The 26,256-nt window shown below is 39.6% G+C and overlaps 1 protein-coding gene across 1 annotated transcript in view; it reads left to right on the forward strand.

The window, feature by feature from the left end:
* The window catches only part of GALNTL6 (polypeptide N-acetylgalactosaminyltransferase like 6), a 1,267,846-nt gene that overhangs the window by 1,206,084 nt on the left and 35,506 nt on the right, over positions 1–26,256 (forward strand). Inside the window, exon 12 of the mRNA XM_037831017.1 lies at positions 12,398–12,514. Within this exon, the coding sequence (XP_037686945.1) occupies positions 12,398–12,514 (117 nt within the window). The remainder of the gene's footprint in view (positions 1–12,397; positions 12,515–26,256) is intronic.

A 26,256-nucleotide genomic window follows, 5' to 3' on the forward strand; every position in this document is an offset into this window, starting at 1 on the left:
TCATACAGTTGATTTAAAAAAGAAGGGAAAGTTAAAAAAAAAAAAAAAGATGTAGTGCCCCCTTGAGGAGCCTGTGGAGAATGCAGGGGTATTGGCCTACCCCACCTCCATGGTTGCTAACATGACCACAGACATAGGGGACTGGTGGTTTGATGGGTTGAGCCCTCTACCACAGGTTTTACCCTTGGGAAGACGGTTGCTGCAAAGGAGAGGCTAGGCCTCCCTATGGTTGTGCCTAAGAGCCTCCTCCCGAATGCCTCTTTGTTGCTCAGATGTGGCCCTGTCTCTCTAGCTAAGCCAACTTGAAAGGTGAAATCACTGCCCTCCCCCCTACGTGGGATCAGACACCCAGGGGAGTGAATCTCCCTGGCAACGTGGAATACAACTCCTGGGGAGGAATGTAGACCTGGCATCGTGGGACGGAGAACATCTTCTTGACCAAAAGGGGGATGTGAAAGGAAATGAAATAAGCTTCAGTGGCAGAGAGATTCCAAAAGGAGCCGAGAGGTCACTTTAGACAACCCTTTTTAGGTTCTAAAGAATTGGGATAGCTGGTGGTGGATACCTGAAACTATCAAACTACAACCCAGAACCCATGAATCTCGAAGACAGTTGTATAAAAATGTAGCTTATGAGGGGTGACAATGGGATTGGGAAAGCCATAAGGACCACACTCCAATTTGTCTAGTTTATGGATGAGTAGAAAAATAGGGGAAGGAAACAAACAGACAAAGGTACCCAGTGTTCTTTTTTACTTCAATTGCTCTTTTTCACTCTAATTATTATTCTTGTTATTTTTGTGTGTGTGCTAATGAAGGTGCCAGGGATTGATTTGGGTGATGAATGTACCACTATGTAATGGTACTGTAAACAATCAAAAGTACGATTTGTTTTGTATGACTGCGTGGTATGTGAATATATCTCAATAAAATGAAGATTAAAAAAAAAAAAAAAAGCTATCCAATAACAGTGCACAAAAATAAGTCAACAATGCTATATTGCAACAACTTCCAAATTTTAATTTGAAATAATCAACAAAGTATCAAATATCCATTAGCTTCTCTCAGTCATTTATTGTACAAACATTAACTGTGCTCACTCTGCCCCAAGCAAGGCATAATGGGCAGTGCTGCAGGGACTACAAGGACAAGCAGGAAATGATCCTTATCCTCAGTTCCTTGCAATTTAGAGCACAGCCTCGGTTCTACTGAAGGTACCTCGATTAGCTCCAATTCCAGCTCCAACATTTACTGAATATGGAAGAATCAGGCAAGTTCCTTTAATCTCCTTAAGCCTCCATTTCCACATCAGTAAAATGAGCACAGTAATAGTCCCTTCATTATGGAGTTGGTGGAGGTTTAACTGTGATAATTCCTGTAAGGCTCTTACCTCAATGTCTGCTACACAGAAAGTGGTCAACAGAAGTTGCCTGGAGAACTGGCCGTGAGGAGGTATAAGAGTGGCTGTGGTAATAATAGGAGCTACTTCCACAGCCAAATTAATGACTAACAATAACTGGAGATTTTCACTAGCCTCTGGCCATGTCAAAGCAAAATAAGTATAGAAATCCAATGAACATAAATTCCATATGTGCTATAGTTATTGATAGCAAAAATTTAAAATACCCAGTGTCTAAAAGAAAAGTCACGTCTAACTCTCTCCTATGGGAAAGAATATTCTTTATCTGAAGAAAATTGTTTTGGCCTCTCCTTAAAGGTTCAAGTTTCCGGATAGAAGCAGCAAGCTAAATACAAAAAGGAAGCTGAAATTACTGAATTTGGAAGAAGAAAGTTTTTTTCAATAGTGTCAGACACAACCATGACAGTCTGAATGACTAAACAGAGGGTGAAGAGTTCAAGTTCATATCTAGCCTACATTGAATTAAATTGAGCAGAGGAATGCAAGAGTCCCCCATTTTTCAAACACTCCTTTCTTTTCTCTCTCTCTCCAAATGAATTATATAATTGCTTACATAATTTAAAAGCAGACTAGTTCTGCTGCTTCTAGCTCATTCAAATACTTCCCCTGGTTTTAGGAAGACTTTGAGCTGCCCTACTCAGTTACAAAATACTGGTGATACAGCTGGGAAGCTTGACTGTGACCACTTGAGGAGAACATAAAGAAAACAATCTTGGTTGACTTGTAAAGAAGATATGTAGATTGGAAGAGAGTTCATTTCAGATAAGGCAGGTTTATTGAGGAAAAATAAAAATAAAAATACTACTTGCAAGTAGCTGCAGCTGGTGTCCACTTTCTCCATGTGACTGGAAGTAATCCCAATACTTTGGCAATTTCCAGAGCGTTCTCTCTCTCTCCTGTATCAGTTATGTGCCATCATGGAAGAACAGATAATTCTGTATCACTCTCGGTAACTTTTTTTACTAAGAGTAAAATATGAGTGAAGCACTTCATTGGTGTGAGGCATAATCAAGTCTACATAAAACAAGAAAAGTGTATCCACTCAGAGACCCAACTAAGCAAAGGAATTAGTTCCTGCCTTGTTTTTGACCTGGCACCCCAATCTCCTGTCCATGCCCCTACATCTTAGCTTCTTTTCTTTCAGAGACTTACAGAAAGCAAAAGCAATTGCCCTCATCACTGTCACATAAGCACTGCATAATAAAATGCAAATGTTTCCACAGGAGCACTGCACCTCTGCCCAGGCCAGTTCCAGGTGTGGCTCCACATGCCCTCCTGAGCCCTCCTTCTTCTCCCTCTCCGTCTCCATTCTTGATCGCCATTGGCTCTATCCTCCTTGCCCCCAGCCTCTTTGTTTCTTTGTGTGAGTCTGTTTCATAGTTTCTCTAGAACTGAGACTGCTACCAAAATGGGCCCTGACCTCTCAGCCTGCAGCCAGTCAGCACATGATACAACCTCTCCTCTGACTAAGCAAGCCAGGAGGAAGTGCTGAACTCTACGATTAGCAAGGGTGGGGCTATCACAGGCTGTTGAAGCCCCAACATAAGGGTTGGAATCTCAGCACCACTGAATTAGCTGTGCTTCCTTGGGTAAGTTACTATAACGTCTCTGTGCCTTGTGTAGTGGATTAAAGGATGCCTACCACCACCTCTCAAAAAAATGTATCTATATCCACATCCTAATTTCTGGAACCTGTGGATGTGGCTTTAATCCAATACAAGTGTCTTTAGAAGAGTCCCAGAGACACATAGAGAAGAGAAGACCATGTGAAGGCGGAGGCAGAGATTGGAAGGAGCAGCCACAAGCCAAGGAATGTCGACAGCCACCAGGAGATGGAAGAGGCAAGGAATGGAATCTCCCTTAGAGCTTCTGGAGGGAGCATAGATGTGCAGACACCTTCATTTCAGGCCGCTGGCCTCCCAAACTGTGAGGCAATAGATTGCTGTTGTTTTAAGCCAGCAAGTTTGTGGTCCTTAGTTTCAGCAGCCACAGGAAACTAATACACCTTGGTTTCCTCACTGCAAAATAGGATAATAATAGTACCAACCTCACAGAGTTCTTTTCATGATTCCATGAAATGATGTACGGGAAGTCCTTAGCATAAGGCCTAAACTTAGCAAGCTCTCAATAAAATGCTGCTTATCATTGCTCACTAACATTGATTAGCATTACAAGTGGACAGAGAAAGCAATGCATTACCCAAATAATACAAGAGACAGAGTGTTCAAAGAGAATAGTTGTCATTGTTTGAGAACCTCCCAGTAGTTTTTTTAAGGCAAAAAGCCATGACCATTTTCTTGTTTACTAGGACACATGGGATACAGGAAAAGTATCACCTTGTGCATTCAAAAGTGGCAAATGCCAAGCTGCTATGTTTTGGTGGGTAGAGAGAGAAGCTATATATGTGATAAACGTGTGACATGGTCTTTATGGGCCACTGGACAGAGTAAGAATACTTCATATGCCAAGCCTTGTCTCTGTATATATGTGAATTTTTTGGAGAGTCTATAGCTTTTGTCAGATTCTCTAAAAGAATCTCTGACCCCAAAAAAGTTAGGAATCACTTACATAAACTGATACTGACAGCCTTGAATGAAAACATTAAGAATAGGCTCAAAATATAAACCAGGCAAGTACCACACTCAGCCAGAGGCCACCTGGGGCTCAAAAGAGTCATTGCTGGAGTTTTCTCATGATAATTCCCGCAGTCAGAGGGGATGAGTCAGGATTTGGGTTAGGGATTTGAGAGATGAACGAACATTAAGTGGCTTTGACACTCCAGCAATGTTCTGAATAGGCATGTTGCATAGGTAGTAAAAGAAAATGGATATTAACATGAACAACAAAAAGAAATTTGAGAGGAGGGAGATAAGTCAAATGCTTGGATTAGAAGTAGATGTAAGATTACCGTTCCGAGTGCCAACCCTAGCACGTTAGGGTTGCTACACCAGCTGTTGCATAAAATGGTGCCCCTGGTGGTATTTCTAACTTGAAGGTTTGTAGTGAGTACGTTTGCTTTTTTATGGGAAATCCATTTTCCCTACTAGGTTTGCGTGAACTTCCCTTGCTACAGGAAACAGTGATGGAATGCTGGTCACTGTGACTCAGAATTTTTAGCACTGGCTTTCAAAGTTCAACAGTTTCTGTTTTCCGTTTGTTTGATTTTATGGCAGTGGTTAGAAGTAGGTGAAACTATTTTTTAGCCCATCTTAGTTTTGTCCTTTACAAAATGAAATGATATGGTTTCACAATCCAAAGCCCACAGAGAAATATCTCAGGGAAGTAGTCATGCCATTAACTATTTTATAAATAAACAGTTTAGTATGCCGAGTGCAATTTGACATTTCCACCTTTTACTTCCTAAAGACCCATGTCACATCTTTTGATATGCTAACTACATGATGATACTTATAGAAGAAAACTCAGACCCTGAGTTATTTTACTCGAAAAAAGGACAATTTGTTGACCTTCCTTAAAGAGCTATTAAACTCAAGGACAGGTTCAAGAGAATCTACTTCTCTAGAGAAATTTAAGAACCCACAGATTATCACGTGTCTCCAAGCTTTTGATGCAATCCTGCCCATGGTCAAAGGGTTACATCCTCATCAGAACTGGCCCCATGATATTGATTTCAGATCTTTATTAGCTAACGGTCCTAAATCTTACTGAAGAGCTTAACAATTGTGTACTAGACAAGTTTTTAAACCTGCCCACATTTCAACTACCTACCTTAAATTCAAAGAAAAAGTTATTTTATCACACTGTGCTGTGTGAGTAGTTTTTCAAGAACTAAAAAGGTGCTTTATTTTCAAAGCCTGTGGCTATTGCCCTTGGCCTTGAGGATAATAGTAGAAGTGGCTTTTCATGATTGTACTAGAACTGGAGGAAATCTTAAATCTATTGGCAACATTTATACAAAGCCAACCATTGGAGGAAGCGTTCATATTAATAAAATAGCACTCCAGGAAAAAACATGATGGAAATATTCAAGTTGAGGCATTAGTTAAAAGATGGGGTGCTTGCACAGTCAGGGTGGCTTGGTCTGAGGAGCTGGGCCTGTGCCGTTCTCAGCGTGATGTTGCAAGAGTGTCATAACCAACCATCTCTGACTTGCAGGCCACTTAGAGATTTCTTCATACAGTCTGGGGCTGAAAGGGAAGAAGGCGGTTGCAGCCTCCACAGCAAAGCAACAGCTTCTCCTAGGCTGCCACTTACCTTAAGGCAGCATCCTCTGCTTTCAAAACTTTTGACACAGGCTCGATTAGTGCTAATTGGGACACGAGAATTGCCCTTCCTACAGATTCCTTATCCCCACAAAAGACCAAAAAACTCATATTAACACCCAACTTGAAAGGAATTTCCTGACTTTTGGATACCCTTTTGACTTATTTTCCTGTCAAATTTCTTGAACTCTTGCAATAAAATTTTCCATCGGATCTCATTTTCTTCCCTCTGCTACACCTTTAATTTATTCATCTGAGTTTTATAAACTGCAGAGCACAAGCAAATCTGCTCTTCTCCTAAGCTACTCCTTACAGCTTTTTGGAAATGCCTTCTTTCACGTTTCTGACATGCAGTCCACTTCTGTCTCATAACACGTGTGTGTAACTCATACCAAAATATGAATAATTCTCATTTGAACTCTCAAAAACCTTTGCCTGGCCAAGCTTTCTGTTGGTCGCTCCCTTACCAGACCTCTCTTCTAACAGTGCAACATGCACTCATGAGACGTTATATAATAAAGTATTTCCTTCCTTGACTTTACGAAATTACAACACCAAAACTTAAGAAAAATCCAAACAAAAACAAATTTTTATAGTTTTTATTGGTTCAGATTTCTATTCTTATGTGTTTGATAAATAAAAATCGTTCCATATTCTCTGCTCTACAAAGTGTAGGCCGAAATTGGCAAAGCTTTCTAATCCTCAAGACCAATAGGAGAGGGCAGGAATAAACCTCCACCCAAGCACAACCAGGAGAGGCGGGTATGCCTGGCTCTCGAACAGAAAAGCAGGTGTTTTCCAGTGAACTGCACAGGTCAGGATTAAAGTACTATTATTGTGCATTTTCTAACTTTTCCTTTCAGAAAATGGATTTTTTTTTCAACCCAGGTTCAAAATCCAGAATCGCATGCAAAATTTAGGAAATGATTCCTCCTCTAAACCCCCAGTGATGCCTTCTCTTGCACAACCCCAGCCTCCCCAGAGTCGAACCCCTCATGGGCAGCCACCTAGTCCCCTTCAGTCCTGGGCCTCAGTGACTTGGTTGTCACTTCTATGTCCCTTGGCTTGTCCCAAGACTTTACTAAGGGCTTTACCAAAGCTCTCTGAGCATCAAAGTGACTTTATATCTAACCTGCTTCAACCTCTCTGTCTGGCTCAGGCTCCAATCCAATTTTGGACTAAGATCCCTTGTTTCCTAAACCCATGGATTCACAGCCTTCTTTAAGCTCCATAAATTCCCCTGTGCTCAGTAAAGCATTTGGCATTGATTTATCACCCAGTGGCACTCTTCTAGGTTAATTATAAGCATTACCATGATGTGGGTAAAGGTAATAGGCCTTGGAATCAGAGACATGGGGCAAATCCTGCCCTGGGCCATCTGCTAGTTGTACAACCTCAGACAATCCATTTCCTTCTCAGAGCCTGAGCTGCAAATGAGAATGAATCCACGGTATAGTAGAGATGCAAATTAAGAAGTGAAATGATGGTTGTGAAAGCACCCAGTTCAGTATGAAATAAGCACCCTAATTTCTTTTCCTTCTATCAAAGAGAAGTTGAAATAAAATTGTTTTGGGCACATACATCTTAACTTAAAAGTTCCTACTCTAATGCTAGGCATGTTTCACAAACAATACTCACAATTCTCTACTTCAAATGCAAGGAAATAGTTTTAGTAAAAGAATATTTGGAGCAGAACATGTATAAATCTGAAGGCCCTCTGGTAATATTTCTGCCAGGGGTTCATCTTTCTCTTGCATAATGTAAGCCAGGCTTCTGAAATGAGTAGTTCTAATAAGTCCCAGGGCAAGAGAGATGTCAAAGCCATTACATTTATGGTAAATTCCAAAGAGGAAATGTGCAGGAGATAAGAAGAAAATCTCTGTGGGCATAATTTCAAAGAGAGGCAGTAGTTGGTCTCTGCCAATAGCCATTGGATGCCACTTGCATGGAGCAATTAGAGATGGAATGGATGTGTTCAAACAAAAATGGTGTGCTGGCCATGAGGCAGAACCTTAAAACAAGGAAAGGCCCTGTAAGGATAATGAAACCATTTTAATGCTTTCTAATTATGTTGTGTTTTTAATTTCTAAAAGCACTTCACTTTTTTATCTGAGTCTCAAATGAATTATGGCAAGGCTTGAATATTTTCATCTTATCTCAAGTCTTTCTGTCCCAAAAATATTCTTTCCTTTTAATTCTGCCTCTCCCCGTCTCTATTCTTCCATCATCGTCAAGCTTCTTTTTTTTTTCATTTTGTTTAAATTAGAGAAGTGGTGTGTTTACAGAAAAATCATGTGGAAAATACAAAATTCCCATGTACCCTCCCCCATTATTAGCACTTTGCATTAGTGTGGTAGCTTTGTTACAGTTGGTGCAAGAGTATTACTATAATTGTACTATCAACTATAGTCCATAGTTTACGTTGAGTTACTGGCAAGCTTCTTGAAAGACACTTCCATTTGTGGACTCTAATATTCACCTCCCAATTCTCATCAGTACATTTGCAATATGGCTTCTACCTTCACTGCACCCCAAACACTGTCCTTTCAAAGGTCACCAGTGACTTCCTAACTGCCATGTCCAGCAGCTTCTTCCCACGCCTCCTGTGGCCACTCTGTGGAATTTGATGCTGTTGCCCTCCCCACCCACTTCTTGAAACTCTTCTATTTTCTTTCTGGTTCTCTTATTTCCCTTTCTTTCTCCTAGCTACCCTTTTTTTTCCCCACTTCCTAAGGAAGGCATTCCACAAGGATCCATCCTCAATCTTCTTGTCTTACTTTATATTCTCTGCTTGAATGATGTCATATACTTCCATGATTTCAAGTATTACTCATCTGTGCATCAGTTAGCGTCAAGTCAGGAGACAGAAATCACAACAGCAATTTAAGTGGGAAATTTTAATATTAAAAAAAATTGTTAACTAGTAAAAGAGCAATAGGAGCCTCTAAGGGGTATACAAGCAGCAACTTCAGAAAGCAGTAACCACCCTTAGGAGTAAGGAAAAGTGAGCAAGAAGAATGTAGACATTAGAAAGCCCTGACCCCTCTTCCCTCCACACCGAGTTGAGATTCAGACCTCATCTGATGCATAAACATGTAGCCTGGTGCTAGTGAAGAAACTTGCAGTAGGCACCAGCTGCTGCTGCTCTATGAAGGCCACTCAGGTGAGTGCTACTCTCCTCCAACCCACCCCACCCCACATGCCAACTTGCTAGCTACCACAGGAAAAATAGCACATGTGCCCTCCAGGCCATAAGCTGCACAAAGGAGAGGACTGATACTTTTCTCTTTAATTGTATACCCAGTGTCTAGCATAGTGCTTAGGACAGAGCAGGTACTCAGTGTTTGTTGAATGAATAAGAAACCTACTACTTCTTACCAGAAAGGTCTCAAGGCTATCTTGGAGGCATCAACAAACTATACTATTCATTTGTCAAGCTGAAACTAATCTCTCTCTAACAACCGGTTAAACTACCTATCCCACATCAACTAGCCACCTTAATATGTATACCACATGCCTATTCTCTTGTATTTCTTTCATAATAGCTTCCTACAGTTGGGGAAAAAAAAACAATGTTAAAGCTGTCTGACTGTTTTTGCATACCTAAAGAAGTCCTCTAGTCTCTCTGCCAAACTTTTCCTAATCCTTGCCCCAAGGAATAATCTCTGTAATCCTGGCATACTTCACAATTGCCTTTCTCCCCATTTTCTTCCTTCTTCCCACCCATTCCTATTCAAGTACCCCACCTTACTTCCTAATCCGGTTTAGCTTCTTTCAGGATTCCTTGACACAAATTTAATGATCCCAAGGCCTGATCATTATTCAAAGGAATAAAGCATGAAAATTATCTATTCTGTCATAGATTTATTCAATATTGGGTGTCCTTTATCTGGGGTTTGTTTATGTGTGTGGATTACTTTACCTTCAGCCACAGGTACAGAGTCCATATTGAAAAACTATAAATCATTTATAAATTTTTTGTCTATATTTTTTAAATTACTGTTCAAATGAATGAATATGGAGTAGCTATCAGTTCTATTGCACTTTTATTCACCTGTTTATTTTGATGGAGTTGTGTCTGTAAGAAAGAGGAGCAAATATGCATAGGTGCTGCAGGGTTAGGAATACAAAGAGAAGGGAGGAGAAAAACAAATGAGAATAGCCTGGTATTAATCCTGTTTCCAGGTGCCCACCTTATCCTATACTGAACTCTCAGCATTTCCTCTCTGGCAGAACTATTTGCTGGAATTTACACAGATGTGGACAATTATGTCTTTGAAACTTGAAATTTGGCTTCCAATGCAGTTTATCCCATTGTCTACACAGATGCCATTTGAGTGAGAATTTAGAAAATTCAAGAGTTTAGAAAATGGTGCCCTCCATCCCTGCCAGAGTCTTTTTTAGCTCATAGCATTTAAAAACAAAATGAGGCTCTTCGATAAGCTTTGGAGGACAACCACAGGCAGATTTGGCGGATTTATAGCTTGATGTCCTTGGCTTGTTTATGTTCTTTCTTTCCCACAACCTCCTTTCCAAAAGCAGAGCCTTCCAGTGAATGAGCACGGATGCCAGCTGGGAGAGGAGCGCAAACTTCTCCGTCTGTGGCCAAGTGGCCATAAACCTATAAGCAGATGCTTCCCCTGCAAACCCTGCCCTCACTTCCCTGGTCCCACAAATGTGGTTCAGCTCTCCTAGACTCAAGTAGAAGGGAAAACAGTGACCCAAAGATGTTTTCAGTATAAATTCATACTGGTTCTCTAAGAAGAGTGTGTCTGTGAGTTAAATAGTCAAAGAATGAAAGTGCTGACCAGAGTTGTCAGGCGGCTCTGAGGTTATAGACAGCTTAATCTGAGATGTCCACACTGGACTCTGATAAGATAAAAAGGGAGTTTTACCGAGTGTGCCAGGCTCCAGACAGATCCAGCAAAATCAAACTTTGACCTTCTGGGTGTTTTGATTGCAACAGAAAATCTCCATCACACATCAAGGGATTAATTGCACAAAAGACATATTTTAAACTTCGCTCCCCAAATTCCAGAGTAAAGCTCTTCTCTGGTACTTGTTTTAGGGAAGGTGGAGAAAAGATAAAATAAGCGAGGGTGAATTGGGTAGACTTTTCTTAGGCTGCACTCTGACACCAGCTAGGTTCACTCCCAATCTTCCAGACTCTCCCAAGCTACTAATATAAAGGATGCAATTAGTTTACAAGGCATGGGCCAGCATGTTCCCTAATTCAGGGTTCCAGTCTGGAGTCTAGGAATTCTGGGAAAATGAACACAAAAGTGCTTGCATGCATTGACTTATGATTTTGTTTATTTGCTTGTTTTTGCAAAAGTGTCCTTAGCTTTCCTCAGAGAGATCTGTAGGTCCAACCAGGTTAAAAAATAAAAATTGCATTATTTCACATTCCCCTGTCATCTTGAAAGTAGATGTCCCATAGTAGAACATGAAGGAAACTGGTACCCACAACAGTGATAACCTGCTGAGTAGCATTACGCCAACCCCTACTCCTCAAATAGATTAAATATGTAATAACGCCCTCCACCACCAACCCCATCCCAACTTCATTCTTTCCTCACATGATACTTGGTATATTTTATAACAGTCCTTTCTCTGGCTCATTGCTCCACCACACTAGAAAAAGGCCCAGTTCTTGCATTCTTCTCTCACGGAAGGACTCCTTACCTTACCTTCTCATTCCAGGCAAAAGAAACTTAACTAAAATTGTCAGTTGGGTCCATCCTACTCTTGTTTCTGTTCTTAACAATAGCTAAAGTAAGTATATAATCCAGGACTATGTGAAATAACATAAAAAGGATTAATTGAGTTATGTAGTTTAATGAACACCTCATCTAAGCATACACACCTAAGTAACAAACTAAAAATAATGTTCAACACTAGTACAGGGGGTGCTTCTGACACTAACAGAAGAATTGGTGAAATCTTCAAGCAAGAACGACAAATTTTACCCATACACTGTTTCTGTTGTTGGTTATTTTCCATTCTTTCCCACCTTTAACGATTTGTTCCCATGTAAAGGCTAATGTAATAATTATGGAGAATTATCATTATTTTCTCTCTCTCTGCAATTTTTCAAAGTTCGGACTTAAGGTAGAGAATCTGCATCCAGTACAGCATTCCCACCAATTGTACTGTTTTCCCTATATTGCTTTTGTTCTAGGGACATTTGATTTATCATCCAGGAGAAATGCTAAACCAGGACAACAGGTGTAGACCAAGACATCCCTGACAAATTGGAACATAAGGTCAACCCATCCTTCAGTGCTCAGTTGTTCATTCTCCTCCCTCACACACTTCACCTGCATGACCTGCCTCTTATTGGAACTCTTAGGTCAGGTGGTAATGGTAGAAGCTGCTTTGAAGCAGGAAGATTACAATGCCAAATTAAGCACTACCTGGAAAGGAAAAAATCCACCTCTGTACAGAAGTCATGAACTCCATGCTACTCCCTTTGTTGCATTGTCACACATTCCTTTGCAGCAGCCAGCTGCAGGATCACTATTTACCCTATATGTTCCTTGACATGTAAAAGATTAGACCGTATTGCATTTAATTCCCTGCTTTTTCTCTATAAATTGCTTACAAGTTCAAGGTTTCATTCAATAGTCATGTATTCAAAGCATAATTGTTTACTACCTAATCTATACCAGGATTGTCAGGTGCTGAGTGTACAAAAAAAAAAAAGCAAAACCCACAAACAGCCCCACGCCCGATATTTTTTCTTCTTTCCACAGATACGAAATGTGGCAGCAAATCTCTGTGTGGACAGCAAGCATGGAGCCACGGGAACAGAGCTGAGGCTGGACATCTGTGTCAAGGATGGTTCTGAAAGGACATGGTCTCATGAACAGGTCTGTTAGTTACAAGAAGTCTTGGGGCTTCAAAGAGGCAGCATTGGAGAAATACAGTGGGAACAAATCTCTAAGCGGTTTACCAGGGGCTTTGGGGGAGGTCCTGGTTTTGCTGTGTGGGTAAACGAATCCTTTAGCTTCACTGTTTCTATTTTTATCAGAGCCATTGTGATAACCAATTGAGATACTGTATAAAAATGTTGTTCAAATAATATAAAGAATAGTAGAAATGTACCGTGTAATCCTAGTATCCTTTCCTTCCCTGGAATAATAGTTTTCAAAACGTGGAAAGCCTTTAGGACCTTATATAACTCCTCCAACTAAACTTAATGGCTTTAGTGAAAGACTCCTTATTGTTCTATAAGTGTTTGGGTCTTTATCTAACCTGATTTTCCCCCTCTGGCTGTATACTTAAAGAAATACTTTATATGCACCCAGTGTTTCTGCCACTGCTGCCACTGCTGTTGTAGATTTGCATCCTATACATAAAGGGTAACCTCGAGGTAACAACAATCCAGCATAACCTTCATAGGATGCTTTAAGACAATTGACTGCTTTTAATTGAAAAGCATTTCAGTGCAACCCAGTTTATTAAGTGAGGTGTCATTTCTAACCCTTTTTGAAACTTGACAGTCCTTGCAAGGGGCTTTTCTTATATAGTGTCACCTGTGAAAGAGAAAAGATAGTGAGTATAATTATGTTAGCCCCTGTACCAGTTTGTATATATTATGTCCCCCAGAAAAAGCCATGTTCTTTGATACAATCTTCTGTGGGCAGATGTATTCGTGTTGATTAGATTGGAATCTTTGGATTAGGTTGTTTCCATGGAGACGTGACCCACCCAACAAGGTGATAACTCTGATCAGATAATTTCTACGGAGATGTGGCTCTGCCCATTCAGCATGGGCCTTGATTAGTTTACTAGAGCCCTATATAAGAGCTCAGACAGAAGGAGCTTACTGCTGCAACTTACAGAGACATTTTGAAGATGGCTGTTGAAAGCAGTTTTGCTGATGTTTTGGAGGTACCAGCCCAGAGTTTGCCCCAGAAGCTGACACAGAGACATTTTGGAGAACACCATTTTGAAACACAACCTGAGAGCAGCTGAGGGTGACATTTTGGAGAACTGCTGCAGCCTAGAGAGGAACATCCTGGGAGAAGGCCCTTTTGAAACCAGAACTCTGGAGCAGATGCCAGCCATGTGCCTTCCCAGCTAACAGTTAACCTCCAGTGAAGTTACCCAATTGTTGATGCCTTACCTTGGACACTTTATGGCCTTAAGACTGTAACTGTGTAACCAAATAAACCCCCTTTATAAAAGCCAATCCATTTCTGGTGTTTTGCATAATGGCAGCATTAGCAAACCGGAACCGGCTCCTTTTAATGTTTTAATTTTAAATTATGAAATACTTCAAATAGAAAACTATTGAAAAATATAGCAGGCAAGTATCAACCACTACTGCCATATTTTTTAAAGACTAAAAAATTTACAGATACAGCTAAAGCCACCCTGATTACCCCCAACCTATTCCCCTCTCTCCCTCTGCAGAAGGACATATAACCTGTTCAGGATAGTATGCCTTGCTTGTGCTTTCTGTTTCCTGGAATTGTCTATAGTGCCTCTCTTGAAAGAAGGAAGGAAGGAAAGAAAGAAAGAAAAGAGAACTTCCAGGCAAGATGATGGAGTAGAGAGCTCCAGGACCCAGTCCTTACACCAAAGCACCTATTAAACAAACAGGGACTGTCTGAAACAACTGCTCTGGGGATCTGGAGAAGAGAATAACACTGCAAATCCAAGGAGGAGTGGGAGGAATTATGGTAAAGGGCAGTGAATAGCTCCCACCACGCAGTGCCTACCAGAGCCATCCCCCACCCTTGCAGCGGTGCCACCTTGGGAACCAGTCCCTGGCTGGCTGCTGCTGTCAGAAAGGGATAAAAATTTTCTTCCCCAAGAAAAGGGGTGGGCATGGCAAAGCACTGAGCACAACTTTTTATTAGTGAATTCAGATCACTGGGTCCCAGCTCTGAGCTACTGTTTCAATCTGCCTCAGACATAGGTAGCCACAGCCATTAATTCAACATCACCCCTGACAGGAGAGGAGGCAGGGAAATGTAGACTCAGTGCCTCCTTAGGGCTGCCATCTGCTGGGCAGACCTGGAAAGCACAGCTTCAGGGAGCCATGAAAGAGGCTTTTGACATCCTTCCTGATCCCCTCCACAGAGCACTTTGGAGCTAGTCTACATCCCGTCATGGGTCCCTGACCCTATAATGGATGGGAGATACCAGCTAGGAAGGGTCCTCTTTGGGGTGACCCTCCTCCTGGAATGTGCCCTCCAGGCAAAAGCAGCTAAAGACAATGAAAAGTGTATTTAAAAAAAAAAAAAAAAAACTATAGAGGCAAAACAAAAACAGAACAGATCAAGATTCCTGGAGAAAGAAGAGAGGAAAGGAAGTTTCCCTTGGATGTGAAACAATTGCACAAAAATTACAATCTTAAAAATTGCATTGCATATCCAGGGCAAGAAGCAGATGAATGAGAGCTGAAAAAATCTGATCAGTTAAACACAGGTTATTCTGAAGGTCTAAAATAAGTTGAATGAAATATCAAATAAGAGACTTAACACAAAAACAGTCAACAATAAAACCCTAGACAAGACAGAGAAACTGACCTTCAGAACAAATTCAAGATAAATAGCTGTGTAGACATCAGCAAAAATTATAAGCCATACTAAGAAACAGGAAGATATGGCCCAATCAAAAGGCAAATTAAAACTTCAGAGGAGACACAGAATTTAGATCAACCCAAAATGTTCAAACAACTCTCCTAAATCAATTCAAAAAGATGAATGAAAATTGGCTAAAGAAATAAAAGACATTAGGAAGACACTGGGTGAGCATAAAGAAAAATTTGAAAGTATAAAAAAGAAACATAACAAATATTATGGAAATGAAAGTCATAATACAAGAGATTAAAAATACACTAGCCGCATAGAACAGCAGATTGGAACAGGCAGAAGAAAGAATCTTGAGCTAGAAGTATGGACAATCAAAAATCTTACAGACAGAACAGATGAAGAAAAAAATGGAAAAAACTGAGCAGATTCTCAGGGACTTGAATGACATCATGAAACAAGCAAACATATGTGTCATGTGAGTTCCAGAAAGAGAAGAGAAGGGAAAAGAGCAGAAATATTTGAGGAAATAATGGCTGCAAATTTCCCAAGTCTTATGAAAGACATAAATATACATGTCCCAGAAGCACAATGTACTCTAAACAAAATAAAACATAATAGATCTACTCCAAGAGACACACTGATCAGAATGTCAGATGCCAATGATAAAGAGAGAATCCTGAGAGCAGCAAGAGAAAAGCAATTCATCACCTACAAGGGAACAGCAATAAGACCATGTTCCAATTTCTCACAGAAATTATGGAAGTGAGAAGGCAATGGTGTGATATATTTAAGCACTGAAAGGGAAAAATGCCAGTCAAGAAATCTTGATCTGGCAAAACTGCCCTTAAAAAATGAAGGAGACTTTAAAATATTCATAGATAAATGGAAATTGAGAGAGTTCAGCAAAAGACCTGCCCTACTAGAAATACTAAAGGAAGTTCTTCAGCCTAAAAGGAAAAGGCATGAGAGAAAGAGAAGCTTGGAGGATAGAGAAGAAATGAATATTATCACTAAGGGTAATTATAAAAGGTGAAAAGAGAGACAAAAATAAGATATGACATATAAAACCAAGGATAAGATGGCTGATGTAAGTACTGCCTTTACAATAACACTGTATGTTAATGGATTAAACTCCCCAATCAAATGACGCAGATTAGCAGAATGGGTTTTAAAAAGTATGAGCCAACTATATGCTGTCTACAAAGGACTCATCTTAGATCCAAAGACACAAATAGGTTAAAAATGAAAGATTATAAAAAAATATTCCACACAAACAATAACCAAAAAAGAGCTGGGGTAGCTACACTAAAATTGGCTTAAATACAAAACTGTTATAAGAGATAAAGGACATTATATATTAATAAAAGTGGCAAGCCATGGGAAGAAATAATAATCATAAATATTTACGCACCTAATCAAGTTGCCCCAAAATACATGAGGCAAATACTGGCAAAACTTACAGGTGTTTCCACAATAATAGCACAAGACTTCAATACACCATTCTCATCATTATATAGAATATCTAGACAGAGGATCAATAAAGGCACAGAAAACTTGAAAAATATGGTAAATGAACTGGACCTAACAGACATATACACAACATTTCACCCCAAAACAGCAGAATATACATTCTTCTCAAGTGCACACAGATCATTCTCCAGGATAGACCACATGTTGGGTCACAAAATAAACCTCATTAAACTTAAAAAGATTGAAATTATACTAAGCATTTTCTCTGGCCATAATGGAATGAAGCTGGATAGCAATAACAGGCAGAGAGCTGGAAAAAGCACAAATATATGGAAGTTAAACAGCATACTCTTAAACAACCAGTGGGTCAAAGAAGAAATTGTGAAAAAAAAATTTGTAAATATCTTGAGACTAATGAAAATAAGAACATAATATATCAAAATGTATGGTATGCAGGGAAGGCAGTGCTGAGAGGGAAATTTATAATCTTAAATGCTTACATTAAAAAAGGAAGAAAGAGAGGAGGGAGGAGGAAGATGGCATCATAGAGAGGAGTGGAAGTTAGTTAGTCCCCCTGAAACAACTAATAAACAAATCATGAACAAATAGCAAATAATTTGGAATAACTGCTGGGGGACAACTGTGACTGTCCACACATCATACACCAACCTGGATTGGGAGGAATGCCTGAAATAGCAGCATAAAATCTGTAAGTAAAAACTATGGACCTGAGCCGGGACCCCCTCCCCCGCAGCAGCCCAAACTCCAAAACCTTCACTGTAGTAGAAAGCAGCACTCTCTGAACAGCAAATATACCTCAGTCCAACTCCAACTGGGGTTTTTGTTAACAAATGTGGACTGCTCAATGCAAGCTACAAATTCCCAACAAACAGACAGAGGCTTTTAGTGATGACTGAGCCTAAAGAACCAGAAGACTCATCTGTCCCGGGAGGGGGAGTCCAGAACACACAGTGTTACCTCTGGCTAACAAGTGAAACTGGGAGGCCATGTACTGGCTCTAAAAGGGGGCTTTCTGTCCCTTTTTGTCTCTCTCAACTTGAGGGGCCCAGAGGAGAAAGCCTCAGCCATTTTCAGTTCACAGCAGACAAGGGTGGAGATAACAGAGTCAGAGAGACTATTCAAATGCAGATGATAAATCCCTAGGGGGTGTATCTTTCCTAAGAGGAAGGAGGTGGGGCCCAGCTTTCCCTTCAGAGATAGACCCCAGAGCCTGGGGGAAAACAGCCAAAACAGAAACTAAGGAGGACACACCTCCTTACACCAGTCTGGAACAACAGGCTGACAGGCACCACCTGCCGGGCAGGTTAGGAAAAGCACAGTGGCTAGAGGCCTCACAGGGTGTGTCAATCTTCTAGGACACCCTCAGGGAAACTTGATACTGAATATTTACCCTCTTCTGAGACCTAAGCCTTTTCTGGTCTGGGAAAAACTGATTGGGTAACCAAGGAAACCAGATGCCTAGACAACAAAAAACTGCAACCTACACGAAGGAAAATGAAGTTATGGCCCAATCAAAGGAACAAACTTACACTTCAACCGAGATACAGGAATTGAAACAACTAATGCTTAATCAATTCAGCAAGTTTAACTCCACTATTTACTTCCTACAGGACCTAATATACATAAAGTATAATGACAAATCAGTGGTTTTGGACTCAATTAAAATATGCAGTTTTTGACAAGAACTACATAAAGGTGGGGGAATAGAGGAGTATGGGAACATAGTTTATGTGTCCTATTGAAGTTAAGTTGGTATCAAAGAACACAAGATTGTTATAGACTTAAGATGTTAAATTTAAGCCCCACGGTAAACACAAAGAAAGTATCAGAGAATATGATCACAGAGATGGAAAGTAGAGTATGGGTTACAAGAAGTGGGGAAAGGGGCAATGGGAGATAATAAGAAATGAGTGTAGGATTTCTGTTTGGGGTGAAGGGAAATTTCTAGTAGTAGATGGTGGGAAAGTGATGGCATTGCAACATTGTGAATGTGATTAATCCCACTAAATGGAATGCTTGGGAGGGGTTGGAATGGGAAGATTTATGCTGTATATATGTTTCCACAACTGAAAAAAAAAAGTCTAAATAGGTAATGACAATTAAATGCCATAGATGATCCTGGATGAGATCTAAGAATAGAGGAGAAAAGGCTCAAAAGGACACAATTGGGACATAAGAAAAAAATGAAATATGGTATGTAAGCTTTATATCAATGTTAAATTTCTTGAACTTCTTAACTACACTTAATGTGATTACATAAATGAATATTCTTGTTCATAGGAAATGTATATGTGAATTATATTATTTGTTCAAGGATGTGAGCAACTTGCTTTCATATGTTCAGAAGACAGAGCAATAGATGATAGATGATAGATAGGGAGGGAGGGAAAGAAAGAAATGGTAAAGTGACAAAATATTAAAGTTGGTAGGTCGGGGTATTGGTGGAGGGGGGTTGGGGTATGCTGGAGTTCTGCATATGGGGTTTTATTATTTTTGCAACTATTACTGTAAGTTTGAATTTATTTCAAAATAAAAAATTAAAAAAAAAAAAAGATGCATAGAGGCTGAGAGAGAGAAGATAAGGAGAAAGCTGTTTTGAAACCAGAAACTGGGAGCAAAGGACCAGCAGACACCAGCCATGTGCCTTCCCAGCTGAGAGAGGCATTCCAGATGCCATAGGCTGTTCTTCAGTAAAGATATCCTCTTGTTGATTCCTTAGTTTGGACCCTATGACAGCCTTAGGACTGTAAATCTGTAACCAAATAAACCCCCTTTATAAAAGCCAATCATTTCTAGTGTTTTGCATAACAGCAGCTCTACCAAACTGGAACACACACCAACAACCTGTACTGACTCTAGAAGAAATAGAAGATCTCAACAGATCAGTTACAAGTAAAGGGATTTAATCAGTCATCAAAATATCCCAACAAAGAAATGCCCATGAGCAGATGGCTTCACAGGTGAATTCTACCAATCATTCCAAGAAGAATTAATACAATTATATTCAAACTCTTCCAAAAAATTGATCAGGAGGGAATGCTACCTAACTCTTTCTATGAGGCCAACATCACTCTAATAGCAAAGACAGATACAAATACTACAAGAACAGAAAATTACAAACCAAAATTTTTCATTTGAATATAAATGTAAAAATCCACCACAAAATACTTGCCAATTGACTCCAACAGCACACTGAAAGAATTATACACCAGGATCAAGTGGGTTTTATTTCAGGTATGCAAAGGTGGTTCAACATAATAAAATCAATTAATGCAATACAGCACATTAACAATACAAAGGGGAAAAAATTGCATGATAATCTCAATTGGTGCAGAAAAGCCATTTGACAAAATCCAGCATCCTTCCAAAGATAGGAATAGAAGGAAACTTCCTCAACATGATAAAGGGCATACATGAAAAAACCATAGCTAACATCGTGCTCAGTGGTGAACTATTGAAAGCCTTCCCTCTAAGATCTGGAACATGGCAAGGATGCCCACTGTCACCACTGTTATTCAACATTGTGCTAGAAATTCTAGCCAAGCAGTTAGGCAAGAAAAAGAAATAAAATGCATCCAAATTGGAAAAAAAGAAGTAAAAATTTCACTATTTGCAGATGGCATGATCCTGTATATAAAAGACCTGAAAAGCCTACAACAAAGCTACTAGAGCAAATAAAATGAGTTGAGCAAATTGGCAGGATACAAGATCAACACACAAAAATTAGTATATTTCTATACACTAGTAATGAGCAATCTGAGTGGGAAATCAAGAAAAAAAATTCCAATTACCATAATAACTAAAAGAATCAGATACCTTGGAATAAAATTAAACAAAGATGTAAAGGACTTGTACACAGAAACTACAAAATGTTACAAAAAGAAATCAAAGAAGACAAGTAAATAAAAAGACATTTCATGTTCATGGATCAAAAGACTAAATATCATTAAGATGTCAATTCTACACAAAATGATTTACAGTTTCAACACAATCCTAATGGAAATTCCAACAGCCTACTATGCATAAATAGAAAAGCCAATTACTGAATTTATTTGGAAGGTTAAGACCCCCAAATAGCCAAAAATACCTTGAGAAGGAAGAGCAAAGTCAGAGGACTCACACTTCCTGACTTTAAAGCTTATTATGAAGCTACAGTGGTCAAAACACCACTGTACCGGCACAAGGAGAGACATAGACCAATGAAATCAAATTGAGAGTTCAGAAACAGACCCTCACATCTATAGCCAATTGGTTTTTGACAAGGCTGCCAAGACCACTCAATTAGGAAAGAATAGTCTCTTGAACAACTGTTGCTGGGATAACAGGATATCCATATGCAAAAGAATGAAGAAGGACCCCCATCCCATACCATATACAAAAATTAACTCAAAATGGATCAAAGACCTAAATATAAGAACTGGTACTGTAAAACTCCTAGAAGAAAATATAGAGAAGCTTCTTCAAGATCTTGTGGTAGGCAATGGTTTCTTAGACTTGACACCCAAAGCAAAAACAATGAAAGAAAAAGTAGATAAATGGGAGCACGTCAAAATTAAAAACTTCTGAGCATCAAAGGACTTTGCAAAAGAAAGTGAAAAGGCAGCTTACTCAATGGGAGAAAATATTTGGAAACCACATATCTGATAAGGGTTTAATATCCAGAATATATAAAGAATTCCTACAATTCAACAATAAAAAGACAAGCAACCCAATTTTAAAAATGGGCAAAAGACTTGAACAGACATTTCTCTAAAGAGGAAATACAAATGGCTAAAAAGCACATGAAAAGATGTTCAATATCACTATCTATTAGGGAAATGCAAATCATTTCACACCTACTAGAATGGCCACTATTAAAAAAAACAGAAAACTATAAGTGTTGGAGAGGATGTGGAAAAATAGGAACACTCATACATTGCTGGTGGCAATGTAAAATGGTGCAGTTGCTATGGAAGACAGTTCGGCAGTTCCTCAGGAAGCTAAGTATAGAACTAGCATATGATCTGGAAATCCCACAATTAGGTATATACCCAGAAGAACTGAAAGGAGAGACTTGAACAGATATTGCACACTGATGTTCACAGTGGCATTATTCACAATTGCCAAGAGGCGGAAGCAGTCCAAGTGTCCATCAACTGATGAATGGATAAACTAAATGTGGTATATACACACAATGTAATATTATTCAGCCGTAAAAAAGAATGAAGTCCTGATGCATACAATGACATGGATGAACCTACAGAACATTACATTGAGTGAAATAAGCCAGACACAAAAGGACAAATACTGCATGATTCCACTGCTATGAACCAATTATAATAAGCAAACTCATAGAATTTGAATCAAGAATACAGGTCACCAGGAGATAGAATGGGGGTAGAGGATGGGGAGTTGATGCCTAATTTGTACAGAGTTTCTATTTAGGCTGATGATAAAGGTTTGGAAATGGATGGTGGTGATAGTAGCACATTATTGTGAGGGTAATCAACAGCATTGAACAGTACAGGTGAATTTGATTGAAAGAGGAAACTTTCAGATGTATATATTACTAGGACAAAAATCAAAAAGAAAACATACAGCACAGTGAATCCTATTGTACACAATGGGCTATGTTAATAGTGCAACTATAAGAATGTTCTTTCATGAATTATAATAAATGTATGATACTAATACAAGATGGTAACAATAGGGCAGTTTGGGGGGGGACACCTAATAATGGATGATGATAGAAATATTTTAACAATCTTTTATCAATTGTAACAAAAGTAACTACTGTTATAAAAAATGATACAATTTATTTTAAAAGTGCTATCACTAATAGTAACAAATGGTGCACACCAATGCAAGGTGTTGGCAGTGGGGTGGTATATGGGAACCCTGTACTTTATGCATGATTGTTTGTAAACTCTCTTTTCTAATACAAATAAAAAAAAATTTTTAACTGCCTCACCTTTGACAGATTGTACAAAGACTAGATTGTCTCTACTGATTGTTAGCCCAAATCCATTGTCATCCTTCTGGATTATCACACAATGCTGAACAAGACCTACAGAAGAAACAGAGAGTAAAGAGAGAAGGAAGAGAAAAAGACAGAAAAGGGCAATAATTATGTATTAGTAAGGAACTGTATTCTATTTGGAGAAATACAAGGTAGCAAATGAGACCCATATATAAAATAAGAGCCCTAACTCTATAAACAAAACAAACACGTCACACACACACACACACACACACACACACACACACACACACACACGCAAGCAGTTTCCAATAAAGAATTACTTCTCTTCCAAAGCTAAATTCTTCAAGTGCCCATCTTGTTTAGTGGACAATTTAAATATGTCAAACTAGTAAAGGCCTCCATGCCTGGCCTAGAACCTTACCGAGTTATTCAGATGCTCTGAGTCAGTCTGTGGTCAGCGCTCTCTCCCACTCCACGGGCCCCTTTCTTTCCCATTTCCACCCTGCATTATAATGCAGAGCAGCATGATATGAGGAAAACAGTCAGTAGAACCAAGACCACGGCACATTCCAGAATTAATTTAACCAACTATTGAACCAAATAAACACTGCCCCCCCCCCACCCCTGACCAGTCCTCATACTCTTATCCCACGGCCTCGGGGTGTTCTAGAAGGAGCGTGGGCCATTGAAGGCAGGCCAGCCCAGATTTCACTTTGGGCGCAGCTATTTGAAGCCATGTGGCCTTGTGAAACTGCTAAATCTTTCTAGGTCCTAGCTCCTCCATCCTCAGAGTGGGACAATATCCAACTCATGGACAAGGGTGCTCTGAGAATAAGGTGATGTCTATGAAACAACAGCATCTTGAGCATGTAGTAGGTAAAGGGTAAATGTATTTTCCTTTCCGCTTTCTCACATACCCACACAAAACCGCTTTCTGCTAATACCAAATTAGAAATTGTCCTCGGGTCCAAGGCAGCTGTGACTTTGGTTCCGTTTGTCCATTCCCAGCACAGCGGTGTGGACACTTACACGGGTTTTGAAGAGGGCTCCGTGTCTCCAGGATTTGCTGATGGTAATCGAACGTCAGGGAAAGCTGCCTCGCTCCCCTCTTCCTCTGTCTCTTCCTACAAGTGCTGCTGGGATGTTGGCAGGGATGTGAGGAACAGTGTTGGACAGTTACCTCTAAGACGGGATGCCTACTTCAGACTGGGAGCAAGAGTCAAGGCTTAAGAATCCTATCAGTGAGACTGGCAGCTAGAGAAGAAACAGATATTGAATGAATGAATGAATGAATGAATGAATGAAGCAAGCCAGCCATAAGAAAAGCTCCGTCTGTTGGCTAAACTCCTCTCTCAGCGCTGCCACCTCTATCTGGGAAGCGCATCTAGCCAGCTGGTTGATACGAAGAATGCATGTCTGATTCCTGCCTCGTGGTGTATATTTCTATCCCCAGTATCACAAAGCCAATATGTTTTGGCCCGCAGATTTTATTTGACAGCTGAAAATAACATAAGCAAAACCAACCCTATGGCACACACTTTAAAAATTGTTGATTCATTTTTTTTCCTCAGGCTAAGTGGCAAAAATACATGGGATGCAATTCAAGAAAGGGTCACCAGAGGGCAGCACTAGACAGCAGAAAACCCGATAAAGGGGGAACAACAACAAAAAAAATCAGTTAATGCAGCGCTTTCAAGAAAGAGATTTCCAGTCTCTAGAGACCCTGAAAATGGAGCTACTGAGAGATTAAACAAGATTGACAGGAGGTGAAAAATAAATCAAATTTGAAATATGTGTTGCCATATTTTGACTTGAAGGTTAAAGCATTACAAGCTGCTTCATTTTCTAGTACTTAACAGGAGGCTTTTTTCAGTATATTACTAGTGGCTCATAAGATACTCATTCCTCTACATTTGGATTAAAATCCCTAGATGGGAAAATAACTGTATCAGGACAGGAAAATTATAAGGGTCCTTTTTAGACTTCAAAGCAGACAAAGAACACAAAAGGGACACCTATTGAAATGATCCCCCCCCCCCACTCAGAAAATGCAAAAATGAAATGCATAAGCAAAATTGTCACATGGGAAATAAAGAGTCAACTGAAGCACCTTCATAAGAAGATATCGTTTTGTTGCAGAACAGTGGTGACGACTAATCTGACTTCTGTGAAGGAAGCTAATGTGTGATTCATTTATCCAGGACGATCTATTTCGTTCTCTAATTTCACTGTAGCATAGTGTGCTGGCTCTCAAGTTTCCTTTACAGACCAAGAAAGAAAATAATAGTAGATCCTAATAGCACTGCAAGGTCTGGAAAGAATACTCTCCAATTCCCCAAGGAGGAGCCATCCTTGGCCTGGTTTGGCTGCTCATTCTGCAGGTTGGGTGCAGGCTGCTGGGGAGGAAGTGGGCAGCAGGTCGTCCCGCTGAGGAAAGGGCCAAATCCTCCCTTTTCAAGGCCTCGAGAGGAGATAGGCAAACTGAGATCAGAGCAAGTCAGTGCACATGGTGAAAGGACAAATTCTGGGATAGTCTCACTGTTAGGATAGAACATACTGATGGGTGCAAACTGCAAAGAAGGACATGCAATCTCTTAGATTTCTGCAATCCACTTAACAATGAAATGAAACATAACTACTCACAGAGAGAAAATATTTTCAATCATCTCAAGTTAGGTAGCAAGATTAGGATAATAAGCGTAATTTCAGTACCAAGTCTAGTGATCTTATGAACACATTACAATACTGACCCAGCCGACAATGCACATGCCACACTAATACCTAAGCAAAAACAAATGTTACATGTATAAAAACTGTGTTTCACTCTGGCTCTATCTTTTAAAGTGTCAAAGAAAGAAAGTGGAGAAATTAACATCAATTTATTTTAAAACTGAAAGATTTGAGGTTGAAAACAACCGGAGATTATTTTAGAAGAAACGTGAATGAAATCTACTTTTGTCAATAATGAACATCACAAGGACATGCGACAAACTGTTAATGTCATGACAGCATTACCCAATGCAAACATCTGCTTGTTTCCATTCTGACAAGATTGTGCACAGGAAAGCATCCCTAATAAATGAAAGTCACAAAGCCTGATTGGTTTTATATGGTTATTAGGATCAGAAAAGCGACAATAGAAAAGCACTTCAGAGACATAAGAGAGAAGAACTTTAGCTAGTGATAGGTGAAGAAGAATAAAGTAATTGCTGTCTCTGAAGTTGCGTCACCTGGAATGCAGGAAAGTAATCACCAGTCAATAACAACAGCAGCAACAATTCATTACAGGCTAGCAATTGGTCCACAGAGGTAAGAATGATCATTGTACTATAATAATAAAACTAAGAACAAGAAAGAAAAGTCACCTAAGAATGCCTGGAGATATAATTGTGACGAAAGATGAATAAATCTGTGCAAGAAACCATTTACTGTGTTTGCTATAACACAAGGATTCCTTTTTACTTAACTGATCCATTTAAGAGAAACTATGAAAACACTGTCCATAAAAGAATGTTCAAGCCTGGAATGCTTAAGGTGTGGTGGAGGCAAGTCATTTAACCTCTGCAGGCCTGATTTTTAGCCCAGCTGTGCTAGGTAATGATTAGTCTTTTTC

Source organism: Choloepus didactylus, chromosome 3, assembly GCF_015220235.1.
Source record: "Choloepus didactylus isolate mChoDid1 chromosome 3, mChoDid1.pri, whole genome shotgun sequence".
In the NCBI taxonomy this organism is placed as follows: Eukaryota; Metazoa; Chordata; class Mammalia; order Pilosa; family Megalonychidae; genus Choloepus; species Choloepus didactylus.